This window comes from Morus notabilis, unplaced genomic scaffold (genome assembly GCF_000414095.1).
Source record: "Morus notabilis unplaced genomic scaffold, ASM41409v2 Scaffold635, whole genome shotgun sequence".
Lineage (NCBI taxonomy): Eukaryota > Viridiplantae > Streptophyta > Magnoliopsida > Rosales > Moraceae > Morus > Morus notabilis.
The window spans coordinates 99,648-122,683 of record NW_010360643.1 but is presented as its reverse complement, the minus strand read 5'-3'; the positions used below and the strand labels follow the sequence as shown (position 1 = coordinate 122,683).

At 35.9% G+C, this 23,036-nt stretch overlaps 2 protein-coding genes across 2 annotated transcripts in view; both read right to left on the bottom strand.

Annotated features, from left to right (window-relative positions):
* Positions 1-6,675: 6,675 nt before the first annotated feature.
* On the bottom strand, positions 6,676-17,829 carry LOC21392085. The gene is made up of 16 exons (XM_024164812.1): positions 16,513-17,829; positions 15,422-15,913; positions 14,902-15,054; positions 14,560-14,774; positions 14,252-14,462; positions 13,913-14,150; positions 13,641-13,791; positions 13,241-13,538; positions 9,776-10,984; positions 8,787-9,290; positions 8,559-8,708; positions 8,252-8,463; positions 7,952-8,162; positions 7,609-7,846; positions 7,374-7,524; positions 6,676-7,265 (listed from the first exon to the last, which is right to left on the bottom strand). Exons 1-16 carry the CDS (start codon positions 17,819-17,821, stop codon positions 6,957-6,959), a joined length of 6,051 nt encoding a protein of 2,016 aa, XP_024020580.1. The 5' UTR covers positions 17,822-17,829; the 3' UTR covers positions 6,676-6,956.
* A 1,861-nt stretch (positions 17,830-19,690) lies between these two features.
* Positions 19,691-23,036, bottom strand: part of LOC21392084 (G-type lectin S-receptor-like serine/threonine-protein kinase At4g03230) — a 23,599-nt gene continuing 20,253 nt past the window's right edge. Inside the window, exons 3-9 of the mRNA XM_024164802.1 lie at positions 21,964-22,382; positions 21,436-21,585; positions 21,090-21,301; positions 20,802-21,012; positions 20,459-20,696; positions 20,221-20,374; positions 19,691-20,114 (exon numbers count right to left, since the gene is read on the bottom strand). Coding sequence (XP_024020570.1) covers positions 19,818-20,114; positions 20,221-20,374; positions 20,459-20,696; positions 20,802-21,012; positions 21,090-21,301; positions 21,436-21,585; positions 21,964-22,382 — 1,681 coding nt within the window. The 3' untranslated portion in view covers positions 19,691-19,817. The remainder of the gene's footprint in view (positions 20,115-20,220; positions 20,375-20,458; positions 20,697-20,801; positions 21,013-21,089; positions 21,302-21,435; positions 21,586-21,963; positions 22,383-23,036) is intronic.

Below are 23,036 nucleotides of genomic sequence, written 5' to 3'. Positions count from 1 at the left end.
AGGATAAAGGATGATTTTCTCTTCCTTCCCTATCCAGTATCTGCGCCACACACAGGAATAGGAATCCCTAGCATGGCCAGCCACAAGGGATAAGGGATAGAGGAGATTTTGTTCAAAATTCAAATAGGAGATAATTGACAAGCTTTATCTTGGAGATAGAGATTGGATTCCTTCTAGAAGTTTGACTTCTACTCTATAAATATGAGAATGATAGAAAATTGTGAAGACAATTTTTAAAACAATTTTTCTGCCCTAATAGTTAAGGCTGGCCAAAATTCTCAAGGTAGAGAGGAAGGAAAAATTTTTTCTCCAAAAATTCCACATCGTGCATGCGTTAGTGTTTGTGGAAATTCGAGTGTTTATTGTAACCCGTTTTGTCTCATGTGTGCCCACACACACGTCTACGTGGATTCTAGGAATTAACGTGGAAGACATTGGTTTTCTAAACACAAAGCTTTGGAGCAAGGATTGTTCGAGGTCAAAGAACTCAAGTTATCAACCGAGTCGCCCTCCAGGTATTTTTCCTAATTGAGTTCTTAATAAATGAATTAATGAGATTAATTAATTCACGCATAAATTAATATAATCTATAAAGTATCTCAAAAGTTTTGTGAAAATTTTTGTTATACACGATTCGCCTCCCTCCCCGCACCACTCTTCCGCGTCCGAATTTGATTCGGAGACCAACATTGAATCATATATACATATACATGATTTTACTTAAACTTACAGCAGAAGATTTAAGTGTGATCGGTATCCATTCCCATCTCCACCATTCGTCCGCTGCTCGCCATTGCCCTTCAAGAATTGCTAATAGGTTTCTTACCTACAGCATTAACATATATGATTAAGCTTTTGCTCAACAAGTAGGAACTATCTCTCGCAAAATAACTGTAACTACACATGAATAAATCTGCATGAGCTGATTATGCTTAATTATGATGTCTTATCATAGGCTTATTATCTTATCTTTCTTACTGATGGGCCCGAGTGCTCGTACCACTTGCGTGCAATCATCAGGACGTGAGGGTTTGTAAGGTCTCCCATGACACTGTGATTATAACTGAACTGAATGCCTCCCTCTCAGAGGACATTATTATATTTTTTTTTGTTCTCCCTTGGGAGCCTGAGTCACTTCCCTCTCAGAGGCTGGTATGACACTCAACTGATATTATTCTTATAAATTCCTCTTGACTTATTAAGGTGTATGCAATATGACATAGCATAGCATACTATAACATGGAATGTACTCAAACACATATAATTCATGTGAAATGCTTAAGTGTATGCAGTATGACCTAATGTAGCATACATACTTTAACTGTACTCAAACACATATAATTCATGTGTACTGTTTATTTTAAAAATCTATTTATACTGTAGGCGAGATTCCTACTTACCTGATTTACAGAGCTGGAATTCACTTTTCGCCAAATAACCTATTCTCTTACTTGCTTACTTCTGAAAATGAACACCTATTAAGAATGTGAGATTAACTGTCGTTTGCTATTCTATTTTAGCAACGTGTGAAGGATATCTAGCCCTTTACTTAAGGCATGTATTCCTTTCCTTTACTGAAGGATAATTTACTATAAAGATCAATTTATTAAAACCTCAAAATCTTATTTTCCTTAATTGCCCTTAACATACTTATGTCTAGATTGAAAATCATTTACCCAATCTAGTAACTTATTCTCCATAATTTTCCTTATTTGACTTATTATGATATTAAGGCCCAATTCGGCCTAGAAACTTATTCACGGCATTCTAACTCTTAGGCCGTTGGAATTTAAACTCGAACGGGGTCTCTTGAATGAATGCGAGCGTTAGACCCACATCCAATCTTTGAAATTCCAAGGACCTATCGTATTGGGCTCGTTGGCGTCCGTCGGGATGATTTGCTCGTTAAACCATTAAGTTCTTTAAAAGAAATTATTTTTTTTTAAAACTTTCTTTACGAATACTTCCGTTAAAATGAGGTTTAACACCATAGTATTTTACTGAAATCACATCTCGGGTTCTTTGATAACTTTTTGTTAAAAACCAACATTGTGTTAGTTTTGTTTTGTTAAAACTGTACAGTTTCTGAAATCTGCATTTTACTACATCTTAGGGTCGGATTTTGAAAATCTATTCTTCACGACAATTCTTTGGCTCGTTGAGATCTAAAATTTTCGTTTTTAGAGAAAACTGAAATTCAGCCTCTAAAGGCCTCGTTTGGTTGAAAACAGTAGCTGCAGTCTTTTTCTAGAAACTGTGTTGGACAGCCTGTCCCGTTTTTGTAAAATGGCTTAAAACTTGCATTTAGAGTTAAACTTGAGTTTTGTCACAGTCATAGAAAAACATTCAAAACATCAAGAACCTTAAGTTTAAACTTTGAAATACTGAAAAATCTCGCTCTAGGATTCTCATTTCCACGTTCAAAGTAACCGAAAAATTTTTCCTCCAACCCAAAATAAACAACTTAAACCAAACATAAGCTTACCACATAATACTAATCACACTAACCTCAAAACACACAAAACTAACATAAAAATCACATACCCTTATTACAACTTATCTCCTCAAGGACCACAAGTTACATCCTTGATTTCCAACAAAATTTTTGGTAGGAAAATAGAGGAGAAAGGTTTAGAATCTATACCCTTGAAGAAAATCCTTGGTTAGGCTCCTCCTAGAATACTTGATCACATTCTTCTTCCTCTAGGGTTTGTTAATGGCTTGGAACTAGAAGGGTATGAGAAAATTTGAGAAGAATATTTTTACATCTCAAACTTTACTAGAACATAAGAAAAAGAGGGTTTAGAGTTTTTACCCTTGTAGAGATGCTTGACTAGACTCCTCCTAGAATCTTTTGATCTTCTCCTTCTTCTTCCATTGTTTGCTAGTGGCTTAAAGTTAGGAGAGTGAGAGAAATTTTTTTGAGAGGAAATGGTGTGGTGTGGCCGGTTTTGGGGTGGAGAGAAAGAGAAAAGAGAAAAATGAGGCCTAGCTTATGATGGTTCCTTTTATGGACATGTTGGTAAATATTTTTTTTTTACACCAATCAACTCCTTCATTTCAACCAAAATTTGAGTTCCAATCTCCCAAGCATGGCCGGTTCTAGGTGGAGAAAAGAAGGAGCAAGTATGCCATGATTTCCCCTTCAACCACTACCATCACATCACACCTTAACATGAAACCCTTTAGCGCACTCAACTAGCCAAAATTTGGCTCTAATTTCACTATGCATGGCCGGCCAAGTGGAGAAGGAGAGAGAGAAAAATATTACCTACCCCTTGTACTTTTGTTCACTCTCTTAAGTTTTCTTTTAAACTGTTAAAAATTATACTGACTGTAAGGAAGTACTTAGCCGACAGGAAATTCTAGTTTCTGACGGTTCCTTTTCTACTGCTCATTTACAGTTCAATATTAATCCCCGACTACTTCAATATCACATTAAATTCTTATTCGCGCAATATTTTAAACTATTTCAAGTCTTGAAATTTATTATAGACTGAACAAATTCTAAATTTAGATTTATGCATTATATCCCGGGAATGACATTGTTTCTGACGGTGTCAACTCCCGAGCTCACATTGTACCCTTCTACTATAGGTATTTATCTTGTGACTTTAACCTAACTGTCTGGCAATTAAGGATTTTCTCTTCTTTTAAAATGTCAGAGCGTTTTTTTATACGCTGCTAACATCATACTGTGCTTGGAGATTCTTGAAATTAAGATTCTCAAACTACATATGTACTGAAAATTCTTCCGCCTTAAAGTGCGGTGAGAATTTATCGATCGAATTTACTTGATCGTAAAACATGAACTTAGTATGAAATCTACTATAGAATTTAGAAATACCAATGTTAATTCCATAAATCCTTCAGTTAGAAAATATAACATAGTATTTTCTAAGAAAATTCTTGGCTTAAATACATAAATTGTATTATTTAAAGTCTGAGATTTTCTCAGTCATTACAGAAAATACGATCTGCAAGTAGATCATATGGAAGTTGTGCGAATGATAGCTGCATTAGATCAACCACTTAGTTTTGTAGAGCATCCTAATTGGCAGTGATATATCAAAGTTGTACATAATCCTAATGCATAGTTTACTTCAAAAACTACTCTTAGGAAAGATTTGTTAAAAGTATTTAAAAAAGAAAAAGAAGCATTAATAAACCTTTTACACTCTACTAGCAGTTGTGTTGCGTTAACGGTAAACATTTGGTCTACTATTGCCAACAAAAATTATTTAGCTGTAACCGGACATTACTTTATAGGCTTTGATTTAGATAAGAGAATATTATGTTTTAAATGTGTTCTAGGATCACACAACGCCGATTTAATATATAATACAATTTTAAATGTAACTGATAAATATAGATTAAGAGATAAAGTGATGGCTATAACATTAGATAATGTTAGTGTAAATACTAAAGCAATTGAATATTTCGAAAATGATTTAAGTTTATTCGGTGATGGTACTATTTTTCACCAACGTTGTGCATGCCACGTAATAAATTCATACTTAAATCTGATTTAAAACAATTAGAGATAGTATTGTATGGATTCAAGGTAATAACCCACGCGAACAAGATTGGTTTAGGTTCTTACAAGCACTAAATCCAACTCTTAGAACATTAGCCCTAGATATGTTTGTAAGATGGAATTCAACTTATATAATGCTTCAACAATGCATCCCCTATAAGGATGCTATAACAAACTATATTAATGCAAAATTAGGTGCAGGACATATAGACGCATTTGATTGAAAAATTGCTGAAACTTTGTATAACTTTTTAGGTAGGTTTCACGAAATTACTTTAAAACTTAGTAGAACATATTACCCAACATCATCTTAATTAGAATATAGGAAGGACCCAATTTTAGAAGTTCTTATCACTTCTATGAAATAGAAATTTAAAAAATATTGGTCTAAATTGCTAATGTTGTATGATTTTGATACAATTTTTGATCCTAGATTAAAATTAGAAGGTTTAGAAAGTGGTTTAGACAACTTAGGTGAATTTTTAGGCATCGATTATTCTTACCAATTTCCTAAAATAAAGGAAAAATATTTTCTCTTTATAGCAAATATGAGAATAGGTTTAGAAACATAAATTTTGGAGTACAGGAACCACAACAAAGAGATGAAACCCTTATTCATTCTTGAATGTTTTCGGGTTGAAGAAAAAGAAGAAGACGACTCAAACAAAAGCTGGGAGCGGATCTTCATCAACAAGTGGCGGCGACAGCGGCTTCAACGAGCTTATGACGGTAGTGGAGAATAGTTTGACTTAGTTCAATGGTGGAGGGCATGAGCATTAACTTGGCCAGTCTGCATTAAGGATTGGGATCGTGCCAATCAACGTTTACAGGATACCATTTCGCCGGCAAGTCAAGAATGTATCGATAAATTTAATAGATTAACATTTAATTTTAAAGATGATCTTTCAACTTCAAATGAAATTGTAATTTGTAAATATGTATTTACTTTCGACATTGTAATTATATATATAGACTTTGTAAATTTATAAAATTTGTAATTCGTCACAAAATGATTGCACTCTTTTTTCTTTACTAAGTTTTTATTCCAGTTGGGTTTTTCTTGGTAAGATTTTTAACGAGTCAATCATGAATTACAAATTTAAAAATTAATATACAAAATTAATTTATTAAATTGTGTTAATAATATGTGTTGATTTTAGTTTTTATATAATTTTAACACAAAATAACTTAATAATAATTTATATACAAATACAATTAATAAATAAAAGTATATTATATAATATATATATACACAATATTATAAAAATTAAAAAATATATTTTTTTTGGGCAATTCGGCGGGCTCGGGCAACCAAAACCAGGCCCGCGGCTTGTCCATGGGCTTTCTTAGGTTCGGGCGGGTGGCCCAAAAAATTTAGGCGGGTGGGTTCGGGTATCAGGTTTAAAATCGGTTTTTTCAGGCAGTCGCGGACGGTCCGTTTAAAGTTCCAGCACTAAGTGGGACCGTGAAACTCACTTATTGTATCTAATGGGGATAAAAAAAATTTCTAATTGAAAAGTGAAGTAACCAAGAGTAGCATTTGCAATTTCTCTTTAAAAAAAATAAAATAGATAAAATTTGCGATTTCCCTTTACCAAATTTAATGAGCCATTAAAAAAGATGTTATTATGGCACTAGCACTAAGAGCATAAATTTTCAAATGTCAATACTTGTTCAATTCTATTATTTTGCAGTAGCATGGTGGCTTTCTGGGGTATTGACTATTTCGCTCTTCTACCGTTTATGAACAACTGAATTTTGACTGTGGACCTTTGGAATTTCCAAGTCCCATGTAGAAAGCAGCCTAGTAGAGTTCTCTGGGGGTAAAATAACGAACAAGTTCCTTCTGACAAAAAATTAATGCAGTCAAATCAACTTAGTTTATTCATCTAAATCATATCCCCTAGAATATGAAAAATTACTATAGCTCAATCTTTATGACAGAATTAGATATAACTTATGATTTTGAGATGTATCGTGCTACCCATTTATAGCAGTTAAATCAATTTGAATCAATGAAAATTTTTATTGTCGGGTCTCATTGACAAAAAATTTTTTTTGTGGGTTTCATTTAAAAAAAAAAAAAAAAAAAAAAAAAAAAAAAAAAAAAAAGAAAAAAAGAAAATGGTATATTTGCACTTAAGAGCGATGTATATGCTTCAGCGCACACAAAGCAACTCTACTTTGCATCCTAAAGTTTATTTTGATGCTCACTAGTTTCAGATATCGCCTAAACCAAGGAAGCGTGACACTCAATTGGAGAAAAAAAAAATAATTTTCACATATTCATTATACTCTAATAAGAAATGAAAAGAAAAGAAAGGTACATGGCCTCAAAATTTAATGCTGATAGAGAAGTAGCTTCATAACATGTCATTGATCAACGGAACAAGAAAACTGCGAAAAGGCACCTTTTTTGCTATCTGCCATCTTCTAACGTGACCGTTAATTCGTTATGTGAAAATGTTTCTGGTTTACTTGAAGAAGATGCTCTGCTAGAAGGGCATCGCCTGACAACAAATGCCGGTTGTTTAGGAGTTGGAAGCGTTGCAGTTTCGCTTCCGAGCATGAAAACGACGTTCGACATGGTAGGACGGTCACTTGGATCTTCTTGGACGCATAACAAACCAACATTAATGCACTTCAAGTATTCCTCTTTCTTGCAGCTTTCACATAGTGTCTTTTCCAACAAATCCAGTGCATTCTCTTCTTTCCAAAGATGCCATGCCTGAGCAATTTACAGAACAAAAGAGTTAGATATGAAAGATTTTAGGAAGCAAAGAGGAAACTACTGATTGTTGGTACTGAATTTTTATTTTTCAGGAAGAATACACACATAGCCTAGGAGGCTCAAAGCATGTGCAGGCTCATAAAATCCAGTGTTCCTTTTTCCACTAATAATCTCAATCACGACAACTCCGAAGCTGAAAACATCGGACTTGACTGAAAATAGTCCATCTAAAGCGTACTCTGGAGACATATAGCCACTGCAAAGCAGGAAAACATAATCAAAGAGTCAGAAGATTGAAGTTTGTGCTTGAATAGTACTGAGGAAAACATTGTGAACTTACTATGTCCCAACTACTCTTTTGGTGTTTACTGAGGTTTCATTGGCACCAAAAATCCTTGCCAAACCGAAGTCGGAGATTTTGGGAATCATTTCCTGGTCTAGCAATATGTTACTGGTTTTCAGATCTCGGTGGATAATTCTTAGCCGCGAATCTTGATGAAGGTAGAGAAGCCCTCTGGCAATTCCCAAAATGATGTTGAAACGCATATGCCAGTCCAGTATCATGCATAACTTTCGATCTTCATAGGAATTAATTTTTCATTGAAGAAGACAATTAACTTTTATTCATAAGAATATAACACATTATGAAATGAGAACATAGAAAATGCAAGTTAGATACTGACCAAATATGAAAGAGTCTAAGCTTCTGTTAGCCATGTATTCGTATATCAACATCCTTTCTTCTGCTTCAATGCAATAACCCAAAAGTCTAACCAGATTTCGATGTTGAAGTTTCGCAATCAGCAGAACTTCGTTCTTGAATTCCTCATGGCCTTGTCCTGAACCACTTGAGAGTCTCTTTACAGCAATTTCTTGTCCACCCGGAAGCTTACCCTGAGTAAGACACCCAAATGAAACGTCACTGGGTTGAGCGGAAACTAGTTAAAAATGAATCCCAACAAGTTTCAGTAACCAAAGTCTACCTTGTACACAGGTCCAAACCCTCCTTGTCCAAGCTTGTTTGTGCTCGAGAAGTAATCTGTTGCGGCAAGTACACTTTCGAGATCGAAGAAAGGTACTTCTATGCCTTTGGTATCATCCTCTTTGTACCTCCCTGATTCAATGAAGCTTTTCGCGCGTCTCTCACTGTCATACAATTGAAGCACAGCATTCTTTTCAAAGCTTCCTTTGCTATCTGAAAATCATCAATCAGGTGCTAGTTATAGCAACTTAAAGCTCTCATATGCTGAGAGATATACAGTCATAAATAGGTTTTTTCCTAGTTCTTACCTTGTCTTTTGACCAGCTTTTTTCTCCAACAAAAAATAAAAAAAATAGTACTTGAGAGAGTAACTATAACTGCAATACTTGTGCAAATAACTGTAATTGTCAGAGCCAATGTCATCTTTCCTATACCAGTTTTCTTGCTGTGCGCACTCTCTGCATAAATTCAAAGAACAATTTAATTACTGAAGAAACTTAAAAAGTAAGTTGAATCTAGATACTCTCGCGCCATACCTCGAGTGCATTTTAAGTTCAAGCTATCCCAATGGAAATTTTTGTTGCAGATGCACCTGTTCTTCCCATCTTCAGTTTCATTGCAACTTGAATTTGGCCAGTCCTGGCAGTCCGCAGGTGCAGAACAAATTGGCTCTAATGGTGGTTTCCAAGCAATTTCTACTTCCACCCCGCCTTTAGATATTAACTCGGAACTAAAATTTGCCAAGTTAGAATTGCAACCGCTCATCATATTAAATGGCAATGACTGGTTTAGCTGCAAAAAGTTTCCACTTGAAATATTTTTACAATTATCTATGTCTTCGATCCGGATGAAAAATGTTCGTGTATCTGGATTGATGCTTGTGACTCTGAAGGTGCCATTTGGTGTCTCAAAGTTGACCTGGCCATCCGAGACGTTGCAGTGGAAACTGTTATACGAGGGGTCACCGCATTTTGGTCCAGTGCTAAGAGGATAAGGGATCAGGTTTGTGCCACATGATTCGCAACTCCTCTTTGTCAACTCTACAAAAATAAAAATCCTTGAAATGCAGCCAAAGCAGAAAAAAAAAGGGCACAGAAAATTCTGTTTTTTCATCAACAGAAGGTCTGAAAGATCTGGTACAGAACGGTAGCTTAGTTCAATGCTATCGCTGAATTTATAGTAACTTGATAACTAGTACTTTGAAAAGGAAATAATGGCCTCTCTAAAAGTCCAAAGAGGTATAATCAGAAATGAGTTAAGTGGGAAATCTAGCGGAATGCCTCTTTCTTGGAGAGGCGTAAAAATATATGCCCTTTCTTAAACACATCCTCAACTTCTCTCCTTTTATATCAACTTGAGAAGAGCTAAATTCTATGAGACCGGCACAAAAATAAAGAGGTGAATCTGAAGAGGCAAATTTTATAATTTTCTATTTTTGAGCTCCACTAGTAAACTAGTTTCATCTTGTCAGTTACATAACCACAAATAGACATAAATTAAAGCAAAAACAAAGAATGACACATACCTATATTGGAGACTGCCACACGAACATGGAGGTTCCGGTCACTTTTATACTCCTCCTGAAGATTGTTGAGCTCCTCAGACCAAATCCAACATGCAGAGCTACTACTCCCTTGTGTTATTTCACCTTCTTCATACAAGTAGGCCTGACACTGGCAGTTGTTGAGGCACTCCATTTTACACTCCATTTCACTCTTGGCATTGAATTGAGAATCTGGATTTCCAACTTTCATCATCTTCAGGTCCAAGAATGTGTCACCCTTGGAATTGTTACTACATGTTGCTGTTTGTCTGGCACACCCACCTGAGTAATCCCCACTATTCCAATTTTTCTGCGAGATTGGCTTGAAACCGGGCAAACACTTGCAGACCAAGTTGTTCTTACTGTTGCAGCTACCAAAATTTCCACAAGCATTGTACACACTGCATTTATCTCTGGGCTCTGCCCAAATTGCGGACCAAACCTTATGAGAATCCCACAACAGGTACTGAATTTGACCCGAAATTGTCATGACCAGCCTTGTGTTGATGTACATTGATGGTGTGAGATAAGGAATAGAGTTGTTGCGGACTGTTTTGGAAGTGAAATTTGAGAGCAAGTAAAGCATTGTTGGAGGCATCTCATTGAGGCTAATGAATCTCCCCGAAACTCCGCTGTTCCAGTACTTAACCGATCTCTTCAAAATGATGACCTGGTTTGTCCTCTCCTGATCCTGATGAAATGTGAAGTTCCCTGGTGCTGGATCATCAAAACTTCTCCATGAAGTCAATACTAAATTCTCATCCAACATCATTCCTGGAAGAAAAGTATCTGTCGGATTTTCGAAACTTCGCCAGAGAATCGTCACTGACTGATCTTTGGGATCTTCACTACTCAGAACCAAATTCCCAGAATCCATTAACTTGGCTGTTATATTCCCTTGGGATGAGCTTGCAATGTTTGTTGACCAATATATTTTCCCACTCTTATCCAATACCTTGAGATTGCCATCTTCCGAAACTGCGAAAACTCCATTAGTACCCGAAACCGGGCTATCTCTATTGGCCACCCACACAACTGCTTTTGGACTAGACTGGTAATACCATATCCCAACATATCTCCTATAGTCAGAGCTTCCATTAGGAGTAAAAAATCCCAACTCAAAAACTTCTCCTGCTGAAACAAGAGAACCTTTTGTCTCATCAGTAAGAAAACTCCTAAACGTGACGGCGTCTTTAGCTGAGTAACACACAAAAGAAGTGCACAACAAGAATGAGTAGTAAAACAAGATAAACGACATGTGATTTACAGACCAACTAATCATGATTATAATTTTTTTTTCTTTCTTTCTCGAGCTTTCTTCTTTTGCTTACCATAATGAGATAATGAAAGCCTCTAGATAATCTTCTTAACCACAAACAAGGACTCATACAGTGATACAAAAAAAGTTAAATCATTAATAAAATCTTCTATAGAGCCCGCCGCGTGATTTTATTTTTTATTTTTTATTTTTTTATTTTTTCCCTTTCTAATGAAAGTGCCTCCTTGCTGTTTTTCACTACCGGAATTGCCCCCACATATTTAATTTTTTTACACTAGTCAGGGATTAATTGGTTAATTTTATTGAAGTTTCTCTAGCAGTCATAATTGTTTATAAGGTGACAATGACACTTGAATGGTATTTGAATATTTTTGCCGTGGAATAATGCAGATTGAAATAATAAAAACGGCAAAGGGGAAAACAAGTCAAGCAGAGACTGAATAGGAAGTATCTCCAACACACTTCACCATACACGTTTAACTTCCAAAACCCCACAAAAAGAAAAATTGAAAAAGAAAACATGACAGCTCTCACGAGTGTGATATATATGTTAATGTTTGTTTTTGGTAGAAAAGAAATATATATGTTAATGTTACAATGATATATAGGATTGGCCTTTTCAATGAGGTTATAGCTAGGTCATCAATGAGGTTATAGCTAGGTCATAATAAATTATATGAAAAAAAATTGAAAGCTTATATTATGGTAAAGTTAACCCAATTAGTTCAATAAGTAACTAGAAGCCCGGTACAGAAGTACTAAAACTGAGAAGATTTGCCTCACATTAACACTGCTTGCAAGTTCATCTATGTTATTATTATTTATTTTTCGAAAATATTGTCTGGTGCCCTATAGTTTTTATCAAATTAGTTGATTGGTATCTTAGTATTTAGTTAATACCAAATCAGTACATGTACTTACAATGCCCTCCATGTACTCTGCATCCGTTTTTTGGGACTTAAAATATCCTTGATGGCATTTTAAATAAAAACTCCATATTAGTTCTTTAATACATAAAATTCTAAAACAAAAAAAAAAAGAGAGAAAAAGGGCTTTTATTTCCTTTTTTTAGAATAAAAAATTATTCCCCTTGATATGTTCTTTTTTAGTCTAAGATGCCTGTATGGTATTATCTAACGCATCGTTTAGTTTGCGGATTCGAGTTTTCAATTTGAGCTGAGATGTGATTTTACGTGAGAGTTTTTTACTGTAGCAGAAAAAGTTAAATGTGACTTTTTATGAAAACTTTTAACTGTAACAAAACTAAAATTGAAAACTCGAATTAGTGAAATGAATAAGGCTTAAAATACCTCGAGCGATATAACATTTTCCTTTTCTTTTTCAGAATCCATCTAAGTTAACTTTGTCTATATATAAACTACTGAGAATCTCTCACTGTTGAATCTACCGTCCAAGTATAAATACTTTAATTAGCTTCTCCACAAATCTGTACAAATTGGAATTGGACAGTTTTAGGCGGCGACTATTAAATAAATGTAAGCATGATCTAATGCTTATGGCGAGTGTGCAATCATGTTAAAAACTGTAGTTTGAGTGGTAGTATTTTTTTTTTTGACTAAATGGAATTATTGGAATGGGAAGCTAGGTAGCTTAGGTGGCCAACATGGTCAAGATTGTAGGAATTTTTTAACTCATGTTACCTTTTTATAGTGGTCCCTTGGCTTTTAGTATTTTTTTTTTCTTCCTCTGTTTTCGTGGGAAAGAATTTAAGATACGTTTTAGAGCCCTAGGCGGCTTTCTTTTCATTAAGGAACTTACATTTTTCTGACTGTAGCTTAGGCGGCTTTCTTTTCACAGCAACTTACAACTTACAGCTACCATTGTCCATCTGCATTGTTATTTTTATTTTTTATTTAAAAAAATTGGAAAACTCTTCATATAATTCTACTACTTGTCCAAAATATTTTCACACAGTCTTTTGCCATAAAAAGAACTTGGCAGTTACAAAACGGAAGGAAATCGTTTCAAGAAAAACCATAAACACAACTTGAGCGAACACACCAAAAAAAAAAAAAAAAAAAAAAAAAAATACAACAACTAAGCTACAGTCAGAAAAATGGATACGTGAATAGACAAAGTCAAATCTTCAAGGAAGAATAATAACTAAAGAAAAAAAAAAGAGAGGTCTTGGCGAACTTATTAACGACCTTCTTCCAAACTAAAAGTTATTTCAGTAATTGCTGTGGGCTTACTAGAAGAAGAAGCCGTGCCTGTGTTAGATCCTCTCCTAAGCACAAAGGCCGGTTGTTTTGGAGATGGAAGTGTTGCGGATTCGCTGTCAAGCATGGTGACTATATTCGACATGTTTGGCCGATCACACGGGTCTTCTTGCACGCATAGGAGCCCAACATTCACACACTTTATAAATTGATCTTCTTTGCAACTTTCTTTCAATGTCTGGTCCATCAAATCCAGCACCTTGTTTTCTGTCCAGAGTCTCCATGCCTTGAAGAAATGTCAATATGATAAAGAAACTGAATAAGATGGCCATACAAAAGTAAAGGAGTTAGTTGATACGCAAAGATTAAAAAAAAAACTTGTACTTACATAACCTTGGAGGGTCAGAGGTTGATCGGACTGAACAACTCTTGTGTTCCTTTTCCCACTAACAGTCTCAAGTAGAACAACACCGAAGCTAAAGACATCGGATTTGACGGAGAAAACTCCTTCTAGTGCATACTCTGGAGGCATATAACCACTGCATTGTGATGATGAATCAAGAATTTATTACAGTCAGTAATAGACTCCTCTTCGAAGCTCTGAGAGATTTAGGATAATCACATTTGGGAAATAATATATTTTTCAAAGATGAAACTTACTAGGTTCCAACTACTCTGCTTGTGTTGGCCTCTGTTTGTTTGCCTCCAACCATTCTCGCCAAACCAAAGTCGGATATTTTGGGGTTCATGAACTGGTCTAAAAGAATATTGCTCGTTTTTAAATCTCTGTGAATGATCCTTAATCTAGAGTCTTGGTGAAGATAAAGAAGCCCTCGAGCTATCCCCATAATAATGTCAAAGCGCAGCACCCAGTCCAATAGAGCACTTTTTGTGTCATCTTCCGAATCATGCCCACAAAAAAGAGAGATAATCAGGGCGTCATCATAGATTAGCCACCATTAATTAAGCCACAAAATATGTAGTAGTAGAGTTGTATACCAAATATGAAGGTGTCTAAGCTCTTATTAGGCATGTATTCATAGAGTAAAATCTTCTCGTCTTTTTCCATGCAATATCCCCGAAGTCGAACGAGGTTTCGATGTTGAAGTTTTGCTATTAAAATAACCTCATTCTTGAATTCCTGCAAGCCTTGGCCAGAAACGCTTGAAAGTCTCTTTATTGCGACGTCTTGACCTCCTGGAAACTTTCCCTGACATTAAAGTCCCCACACACATTGACATTGTTGTTAAGCAAATACTTTGTTGGGAGGGGAAAAAGTGGAAGCAAAAATGTAGTACTGAGGGTACCTTGTAGACAGGTCCATAGCCCCCTTGTCCAAGTTTGTTTTCATCGGAGAAGTAATCTGTTGCAGCTAGTATGCTTTCTAAATCGAAAAACGGTAGATCTATGCCCTTTTCACCATCTCCCTTGAACTCGCTAGAGTCTATCAAGTCATTGATTTGTCTTTCTGTGTCCAACGGGCGGAGTGCTCTATTTCTTTGTTCAGATAATTTTCTTTTCTCTGAATTTAGAAAATAATGCTTATGTTGGTCATAGTTCATTACTGTGCAATAAATTCTTGAGAGATTCATTCCCATAAAATTTGATCAATTCAACCAACCATAATGTGAAGGTGTTGAAGAACAAACCTTTTCTCTCGGCCATCTTTCGTTGCCACATGACAAAAGAAAGGACAATGCATGCCATAATAGTCACACTTGAAATTGTAGACAAGAGAATCACCAATGGCGATGAAGCTTTCTCTTTATCAGGCTTTTCTTCAGGCTGCTTAAGATCACGGCCTACGAAGAAAGCAAGAAGAATAGCTTGTTATGAAACTGTGGATTTTGTTCCCTTTTTTTTTAAAGAGAATGCTAACATCTCTCTTTCTGTCATTCTTTTTCTCACTCTCTGCATTCACTATTTGACATGCGGACTTCACTAACATGATATATTATTATTTAACCAGAAAATCAAATAGTAAAGTCCACGTGTCAAACAGTAAATGCAGAGAGTGAGAAAGGGAGTGAGAGAAAAAGTGATGCTAGCATTTTTCTTTTTTAAAATGCATCAATAAGGGCAAGGAAGGGTATTGTAGTAGTGTCACAAATTATAGATTTTCCTCAGCAAATGTATTGTCTCAATTTATCCCAGAACATAAAAGCTCACCTTGTTTACCAGTACAATTCAATTTAACACCATCCCAATTGAAGTTTGAATTGCAAAAGCATCTCTTCTTTCCATCACTCTTTGCCTTAGAACAAGTTGAACTTGGCCATTCTTTGCAGTCTTCCTTCAAAGTACAGGTTGGCTCCTGGGGTATCTTCCATTGAACTTCTATCTTGCCCTTTTCACCTTTGTCGTAGCACCAATCGGTGGCATTAAATACAGACTGGTTGAGCTGCGGATTCGTGATTCTATAAGTTTTAGGCATGCAGTTGTGAATGACCTTATCCTCATGGACTTGGATGATGAATTTTTGGCTACTTGGATTAATGCTAATTACTTGGTATTCGCCACCGGATGCATTGAAACTGACTCTGCCATTGGCGTTGCTGCATTGGAAACTGAAGTACAAAGGGTCGCCACAATCATATCCGGTGCTCAAGGGATAAGGGATCACGGTTGTCCCACAAGGCCTGCAGTCTCTGCCGGTTGGTTCTGCATTTTGTTATATTTCTTCAATGTCATTACCAAATTAAAAAACAAAATACCAGAATCAAACATGCAAATATATTGCGTTTTCTGTTAGTAGATTCGAACACATGAAGTCCAATTTGAGTCAAACTCATCATCCGAATTCGTATTTGGACAAAAAGTTTGGACAGTATTATGATGGAAAGTATACCCTGTATTTTTACGTCGTTGCATTTAATAGTTTATGTATACTTTTTCTCCGTCCACACACGACTTTGACAAAATAGAGAAGAAAAAAAAGACCCCTCAAATCCAAAAATAGCGTTAAAAACTGAAAATTTTAAAGAAAAAACTGACAATTTCTCCTAAAATCAGAATAATTTGTAGTCCCTTTCTTTCTCATATGCTAACAATAGTAGTCACAAACTTATCCTTCATTAAAAAAAAAAAAAAAAAAAAAACACAATGTAATGAATAAAGAACTATTGTCGTACCTGAGTTAGTAAAGATAAATTTTCAAAGAACTCTCTTTCAATCTCTTAACCTCTAAGTCAATGGTATATCAATTTGCGATTGGTTAAAAATGAACCATGATGATCAGCGGTAAAAGTAGCTTAGATTACCTAAATCAGACAAGACGACTTGAACGAAGAGCTCAAGATCACCCTGCGCATAATCCTCTTGAAGATCGTTGAGAGATTCCTGCCATATCCAGCACAGGGCAGTATTACCTCTTCTCGGAGCTGGCTGAAGGGAATAAGCTTGGCAATGGCAATTGTCTTCGCACTCCTTCCGACACTCAGCCTCGTTGTTAACTGGCAAGCCTTCTGATTTCGGGTAACCAACTTTGATCATCTTCAAGCTCAAGAACGTCGTCTTCTCGCCGCAGAGTGCCTTTCCTCTCTTGCAGCCACCTAAGAAATCCCCTGACTTCCACCTCCTTGGATCTTTCGGCATGAATCCAGGAATGCATTTGCAGGTAAACCCGTTGTCGCTGACCGTACAGATGCCAAAGTCTCCGCAGGCATTGAACACACTGCAGTTGTCTCTCGGTTCCCACCATTTCACAGACCAATCATTATTTTCCTTATCCCAGTTGAGGTACTGAATCGTTCCGTTTGGTTTGATCACAAACCTCTCAAGAAAATAGTCATTTTCTAGGTTTCTTCGATGAGAAGTAATGTTCTTGGTGAAATTTGATAACAGGTTGACTACCGTTTCTGACATCTTAGCTGACCCGAAAAATTTCCCTGCATCTCCACTTTTCCAATAAAGAACTGATTTGCTCTTGAAAACCACATATGATCCGTTTTCGAGTTTAAAGTGGAACTCCCCTTTTCTTGGATCATTTTCGCTTTTCCACGAAGTCAATGTGAAGTTTTCGTCCATCTTCATCCCCGGTAGAAACGTATCACTTGCGTCTCTAAAGCTCTCCCACAAGCTTGATGTCGCCCACTGATCATTAATACTCTCTCTCAACACCAGATTTCCAGTGTCCATGAGCGTCACTGACCTGTTTGCAGATGATGATGGGAACTTTTTGAGATCCGTTGACCAATAAGATTTCCCAGTTTTCTTATCCTGTATTTGGAGGTTTCCATCTTCTGTGATTCCAAAAACTACAGAGGAATTTACAAGGAATGGATTCTGTCTGTTTGCAACCCACACAACGATCCGCTGATGCAAGTTGTGATACCATATCCCAACATATCTTCTAATATCAGTAGAACTACTAAATTCATTAGGAGAAAAGAATCCAACCTCAAATTTCCCTCCAGCTGAAACCAGAGTATCATTCTCTGCCACAATCCAATCGCCAAGCCTCATGGTATCTGTTGCAGAACAATTTAGTAGAAGAGAAGAGCACAGCAAGAAGAAGATCATGACAGATTCGTCGACCATGTAGGACTGTTGCTTGTTCTTGCCATTCATCTTTTTTTTTTTTTTTTGGTTACGATTATAGGGAGGAAAAGAAAATATATTAAGGTGATGACTAAGGTGGTGCATTCAACGTATGATTTTGCAAAGTGATTACTTGCTTTACCAAGATGTCCCACACTCTCACTGACCGGTGTTCTTGTCTATTAGCAAATGAATTCAGCATATTTTAAGGAATGTTAAGAATTTGTGTGATTTTGATCAAGTTTTGCAATTACTAAAAAGCAACACTCTAGCGCAAGTGCACTAGGGAAAAAAAAATGATTAGCTCATACAATGCATTTGTGTTTTTGATCTAATAAAGAGTTTAAATTTTAAAATTTTCTCTGCTCCCGTCAATAAACCTAAATCATAATTTGAGCATATTTTTTAAACAAGCCCTTAATATTCAACCAGTTTTTTTTTTTTTTTTTTTTTTTTTTTGTTTAGTCTGCGCTTGGTCAACAAATTTTAGAATATATAATTGGTATATTGTTGTATCCTGTTTCCTTAGAACAATAATATATATAAATATATATATATATATATATATATATTCTGTGATGTCCTGCCTTTAACAAACGTAGTTTTCAACATCTATTCATATCGACCTTTATCACAAGCAAAAAAGGATATACACACCTTTTATTTTTCTGTGGTGTTATTTTTTCTAGTGGTAGAAAAATATATATTTAAAAAAGTGAATGTGAGTCCCCTTCTAATTTTAATTTTTGTGACGATGTATATGAGATGACTGGAAAATTAGCTTAATTGAAGACCAGCCATTTCTTTGAAGTGTTCGAGTGGATAAGGTATACTGCACCATGCAAAGCAAAACGTCATCCTTTTTAAATATACCCTTTTGGCATTCAGTTCGGAATATTTCTTGTGTTGAAAATTAAGAAGTTAACTCAGTTGATTTGTTGCACATTCTGAGGTCTTAATATTAGCTTAATCCATTTTAATTAGTTTGTTTCTTACTTGAGCAGAATCTCTTAATTTTCTTTTTTTTTTTTTTTTTCCTCTTAAGCTATTTTGTCAATGAAATTTTGTATTTTTACTCTCCCACCTTCCTTTTTATCGTTAGTACCATCTTTGGAAAAGGAAAGGCCAAAGTCTATCATATATTTTTTTTTTTTTTTTTTTTTTTTTTTTTTTTTAAAGCGATGATTAAACAATGTGTTACTGTATGACTGAATAATTTCTTTATGTACACTAGCCGAAAAGTCAATGTATGTGTTGAGTCAATTCCTATAAAAATACGTGGAGTCATGTGGTTACTTTCAAGAGTATTCCAGAATTGATAGCCAAGAGGTAGTGGAAGCTGACGTGGACATCCATTTTTACTACTTATTCATTTCTTATATCGGTAACAACCAGTTTTTCTTCTTCAAATAAAAACGGGGTCCAGAGAGAGAGAGTGTGTGAGATCAATCAATTCTTTCGGTTGAGAAAGAATTAGGGAGAGATTAGAAGGTTAAACTTGTAACAGAAAAGCCTAGAGAGAGAAAATTGTTTGGGTGAGAAGGGTGAGAGAAAAGTCAAGGTTTCTCAGGGATTTTCTCACTGTTTTCCCGGGAAAGGGCCGGGATTTCTGGAAATTGTTCTCATACAGATTCTCACGTAATTCAGCTTGATCATCATTAGCGCAAATCGAATTTCCTCTGGGGAGTTCGCGCGGAGACGTAGGCAATTTTTGTGCCGTAACTCCGAGATCAAATTTTGTGTTCTTGTTCTTCTTTTCTTTGTTTAGATTCTTATTGAGATTAGGTGTTGGATTCATCTTCCAACAGTATGTTCTGTTTGAAATTTATCAATTTCATTTGATACAATGTCAATTTACAATGAGTAGCTAGTTTGATTCTAAAGGGGAAATAGCTTTACAGTTACCACCTTGTTAGGAATTTTCAAGCAAACTACAATCATGAGTGAAAAAATAGACCAAAAAAGCTCTGTAACTTTGTGTGAAAAACTCGAAATGAGAAGCTTGGCGGGACGCTCTTGTCATGCACTACCGCCCTTCTTCTAGAGTGGCCGTTATCTCGGCAATGGGTTTACTAGAAGACGAAGAAGCTACAACCGAACTTCTCCTTAGGACAAAGGCTGGTTGTTGAGGAGTTGGAACAGTTGAAGATTCACTGTCAAGCATGGTGATGATACTTGACATGGTGGGCCGTTCACTTGGGTCTTCTTGTACGCATAAAAGCCCAACTTTGAAGCACTTCACATATGGGTCTTCTTTGTAACTCCCATGCAAAGTAGGGTCCATTAAATCCAACACCTTATTTTCTGTCCAGAGTCTCCATGCCTGAGAAAAATGTCAATTCATATTGCATTTGAACTTTACCATGATATATATGCATATACATATATACGTATATATAAACAGAAAGACCATAAAAACACAGGCTTACATAACCGAGGAGGCTCAAAGGTTGCTCGTAGTACTGAACAAGCCTTGTGTTCCTTTTCCCACTAATTATCTCGAGCAGAACTACACCGAAGCTAAAAACATCGGATTTGACAGAGAAAAGTCCCTCTAGTGCATACTCAGGAGACATGTATCCACTGCATCGAGGTAACAGATTATAACAGTAAATAAATTATGCAAAACCATTGGTTTGGCAATTTTACTGTCTCGATGAAACTTACTATGTTCCAACAACTCTATTTGTGCTCGCCTCAGTTTGTTTGCCTCCAACAATCCTGGCCAAGCCAAAGTCAGATACTTTGGGCTCCATATCCTGGTCTAAAAGAATATTGCTGGTTTTCAAATCTCTGTGAATGATCCTCAATCTCGAGTCTTGATGAAGATAGAGAAGCCCTCGAGCTATCCCCAAAATGATGTTAAAGCGCATCTCCCAGTCCAATAACACGCTTTTTGTGTCATCTTGCATATCAAACAATTTTCATACCAGAACATATTTTAGCTACACGTGAAAAATAAGCTGTTATCAATCAAGATGCAGAATACCATGGAATGGAGATAATATACCGAATATGAAGGAGTCTAAGCTTTTATTTGGCATGTACTCGTAGAGTAAAATCTTTTCCTCTCCTTTTATGCAATATCCTCGAAGTCTAACAAGGTTTCGATGTTGAAGTTTGGCTATCAAAACCACCTCATTCTTAAATTCTTGCAATCCTTGTCCTGAAACACTTGACAGCCTCTTCACTGCGATTTCTTGACCTCCTGGAAATTTACCCTGTAATCGAGGTTCCCATACAATGTTGTTAAAAATAGTTGGAATGGACAAGAAGGAGCAGAAAAAAGCTAATGTACCTTGTAAACAGGCCCATATCCACCCTGTCCGAGTTTGTTTGCATCTGAGAAGTCATCGGTTGCGGCTATAATGCTTTCAAAGTCAAAAAAGGGTACGTCTATGCCTTCCTCATCTTCTTGATCGAACTCACCGGAATTTATTAGGTGTTTGATACGTCTTTGAGTGTCTAGCTTGAGCAGATCTTTACTTCTTTGATCAGATCTTATGCTTTCTGGATTTAGAAGATAAGGGGTATATAGCTAGGATCAATACACCCAATCAACTAACTAAATGGTTTTATGCTTAGCCTTAAACAAATAGACTAAAGAAATCAGTACGTGATGATAATTTTGCAAAGGTGCTCACCATTTTTCTTGGACATTTTTTTTCTCCAAATGATAAATGAAACAAAACTGCATGCTAGAACGGCTACACTCACGACTATTGGCACGACAATAAGAGATAAAGGTGTTGTTTTTCTACGAGACTTTCCTTCTGAGGGATGAAAAAAAGTACCTTCTGCAGAGACGCAAGAGGAACGCAGTCATCAATCATTATACTTATGGTAGGAAGATCAAATGATGGAAGAATACAAGGATATAAGTCATTCTTTTTATTATCATCATCATCGTTGTTGTCATTATTATTTATTTTTCTGCAGGGATAGTAGTGAAGTTCAATGGACTGCTGATTTTGTAAAAAGAATGGTGACAGTACATCTTAGGACTGAATTCCTAGCTTAGTATAGTTAAAAATACTGTAGAGGGAAGAGAGAGAATGGTATGGGGTTAAATCATCAGTGGGAGATATATCAGGCATTTGGCTTTCATGGATATTTAGACTAATCATAAAATTAATTAAAAGAAATCTTCTTTAGCATGACAAAGACCTCACCTTGATTAGCGGTACAATTCAATTTAACGCCATCCCAATCAAAATTTTTATTACAAAGGCACCTCTTGTTTCCACCTCTTCCAATACTGCAAGTTGAATCTGGCCATTCTTTGCAGCTTGCCTGCGAAGTGCAGGTTGGCTCCGATGGTATCTCCCAAACAATTTCAATTTCACCTCTATCTTTATGTGAATCTTTAGCATAGCACGAATTGCTGACACTAAATGGTAACGACTTGTTGAGCTGCAGATTCTTTCCTCTGGAATTTCTAGCCTCACAGTTATCAAAATCCTCAACTTGAATGACAAATTTTCGGTTACCTGGATCAGTGCTAATCACGCGGTACTCACCGCTTGGTGACTTGAAAGTGACACTGCCCGTGGAGGTGCTGCACTGGAAGCTGAAGTACATAGTGTAATGACTGAGAAAATTCCAGACCTTAAATAATACAATTCATGTATTTTTAAGCCAAGGATTTTCTTAGAAAATATTATGTTATATTGTGAATGGAGGATTTATGGAATTAATATATGTATTTCTAAATTCTATAGTAAATTTCATGTTAAGTTCATGTTTCGATCAAGTAAATTCGATCGATAAATTCTCGCCGTATTTTAAGGCGGAATAATTTTCAGTACAAGTATAGTTTGAGAATCTTAATTTCAAGAATCTCTAAGCACAGCACGATGTTAGCGGCGTATAAAAAAAAACGCACTGACATTTTAAAATAAGAAAAAAAAATCCTTAATTTGCCAAACAGTTAGGTTAAAGTCACAAGATAAATACCTATAGTAGATGGATACAATATGAGCTCGGGAGTTGACACTGTCAGAAACGTCATTCTCGGGATAGAATACAGAAAATTAAAATTTAGAATTTGTTCAGTCTAAAATTAATTTTAAGACTTGAAACAGTTTGAAATATTACGCGAGTAAGAATATAAAACAATATTGAATTATTCAGAAATTAATATTGGACTGTAAGTAGTAGATTAACTTACGTGAGCTAAACTAATTACCTCTAATCAGTATAAATTTAATCTGTTTAGAGGAAATAATTGAGGATAAGATCAGGC

Excerpts from the sequence above, each read along its gene's own strand:
- LOC21392085 (XM_024164812.1), bottom strand. The coding sequence starts at position 17,821 with ATGAATGGCAAGAACAAGCAACAGTCCTACATGGTCGACGAATCTGTC. Across the intron at positions 10,985-13,240 it reads AACTTTTAGTTTGGAAGAAG|ACGCCGTCACGTTTAGGAGT; the intron begins GTCGTTAATAAG and ends ACTCAGCTAAAG. Across the intron at positions 7,266-7,373 it reads CTTTGAGCCTCCTAGGCTAT|GCATGGCATCTTTGGAAAGA; the intron begins GTGTGTATTCTT and ends TAAATTGCTCAG.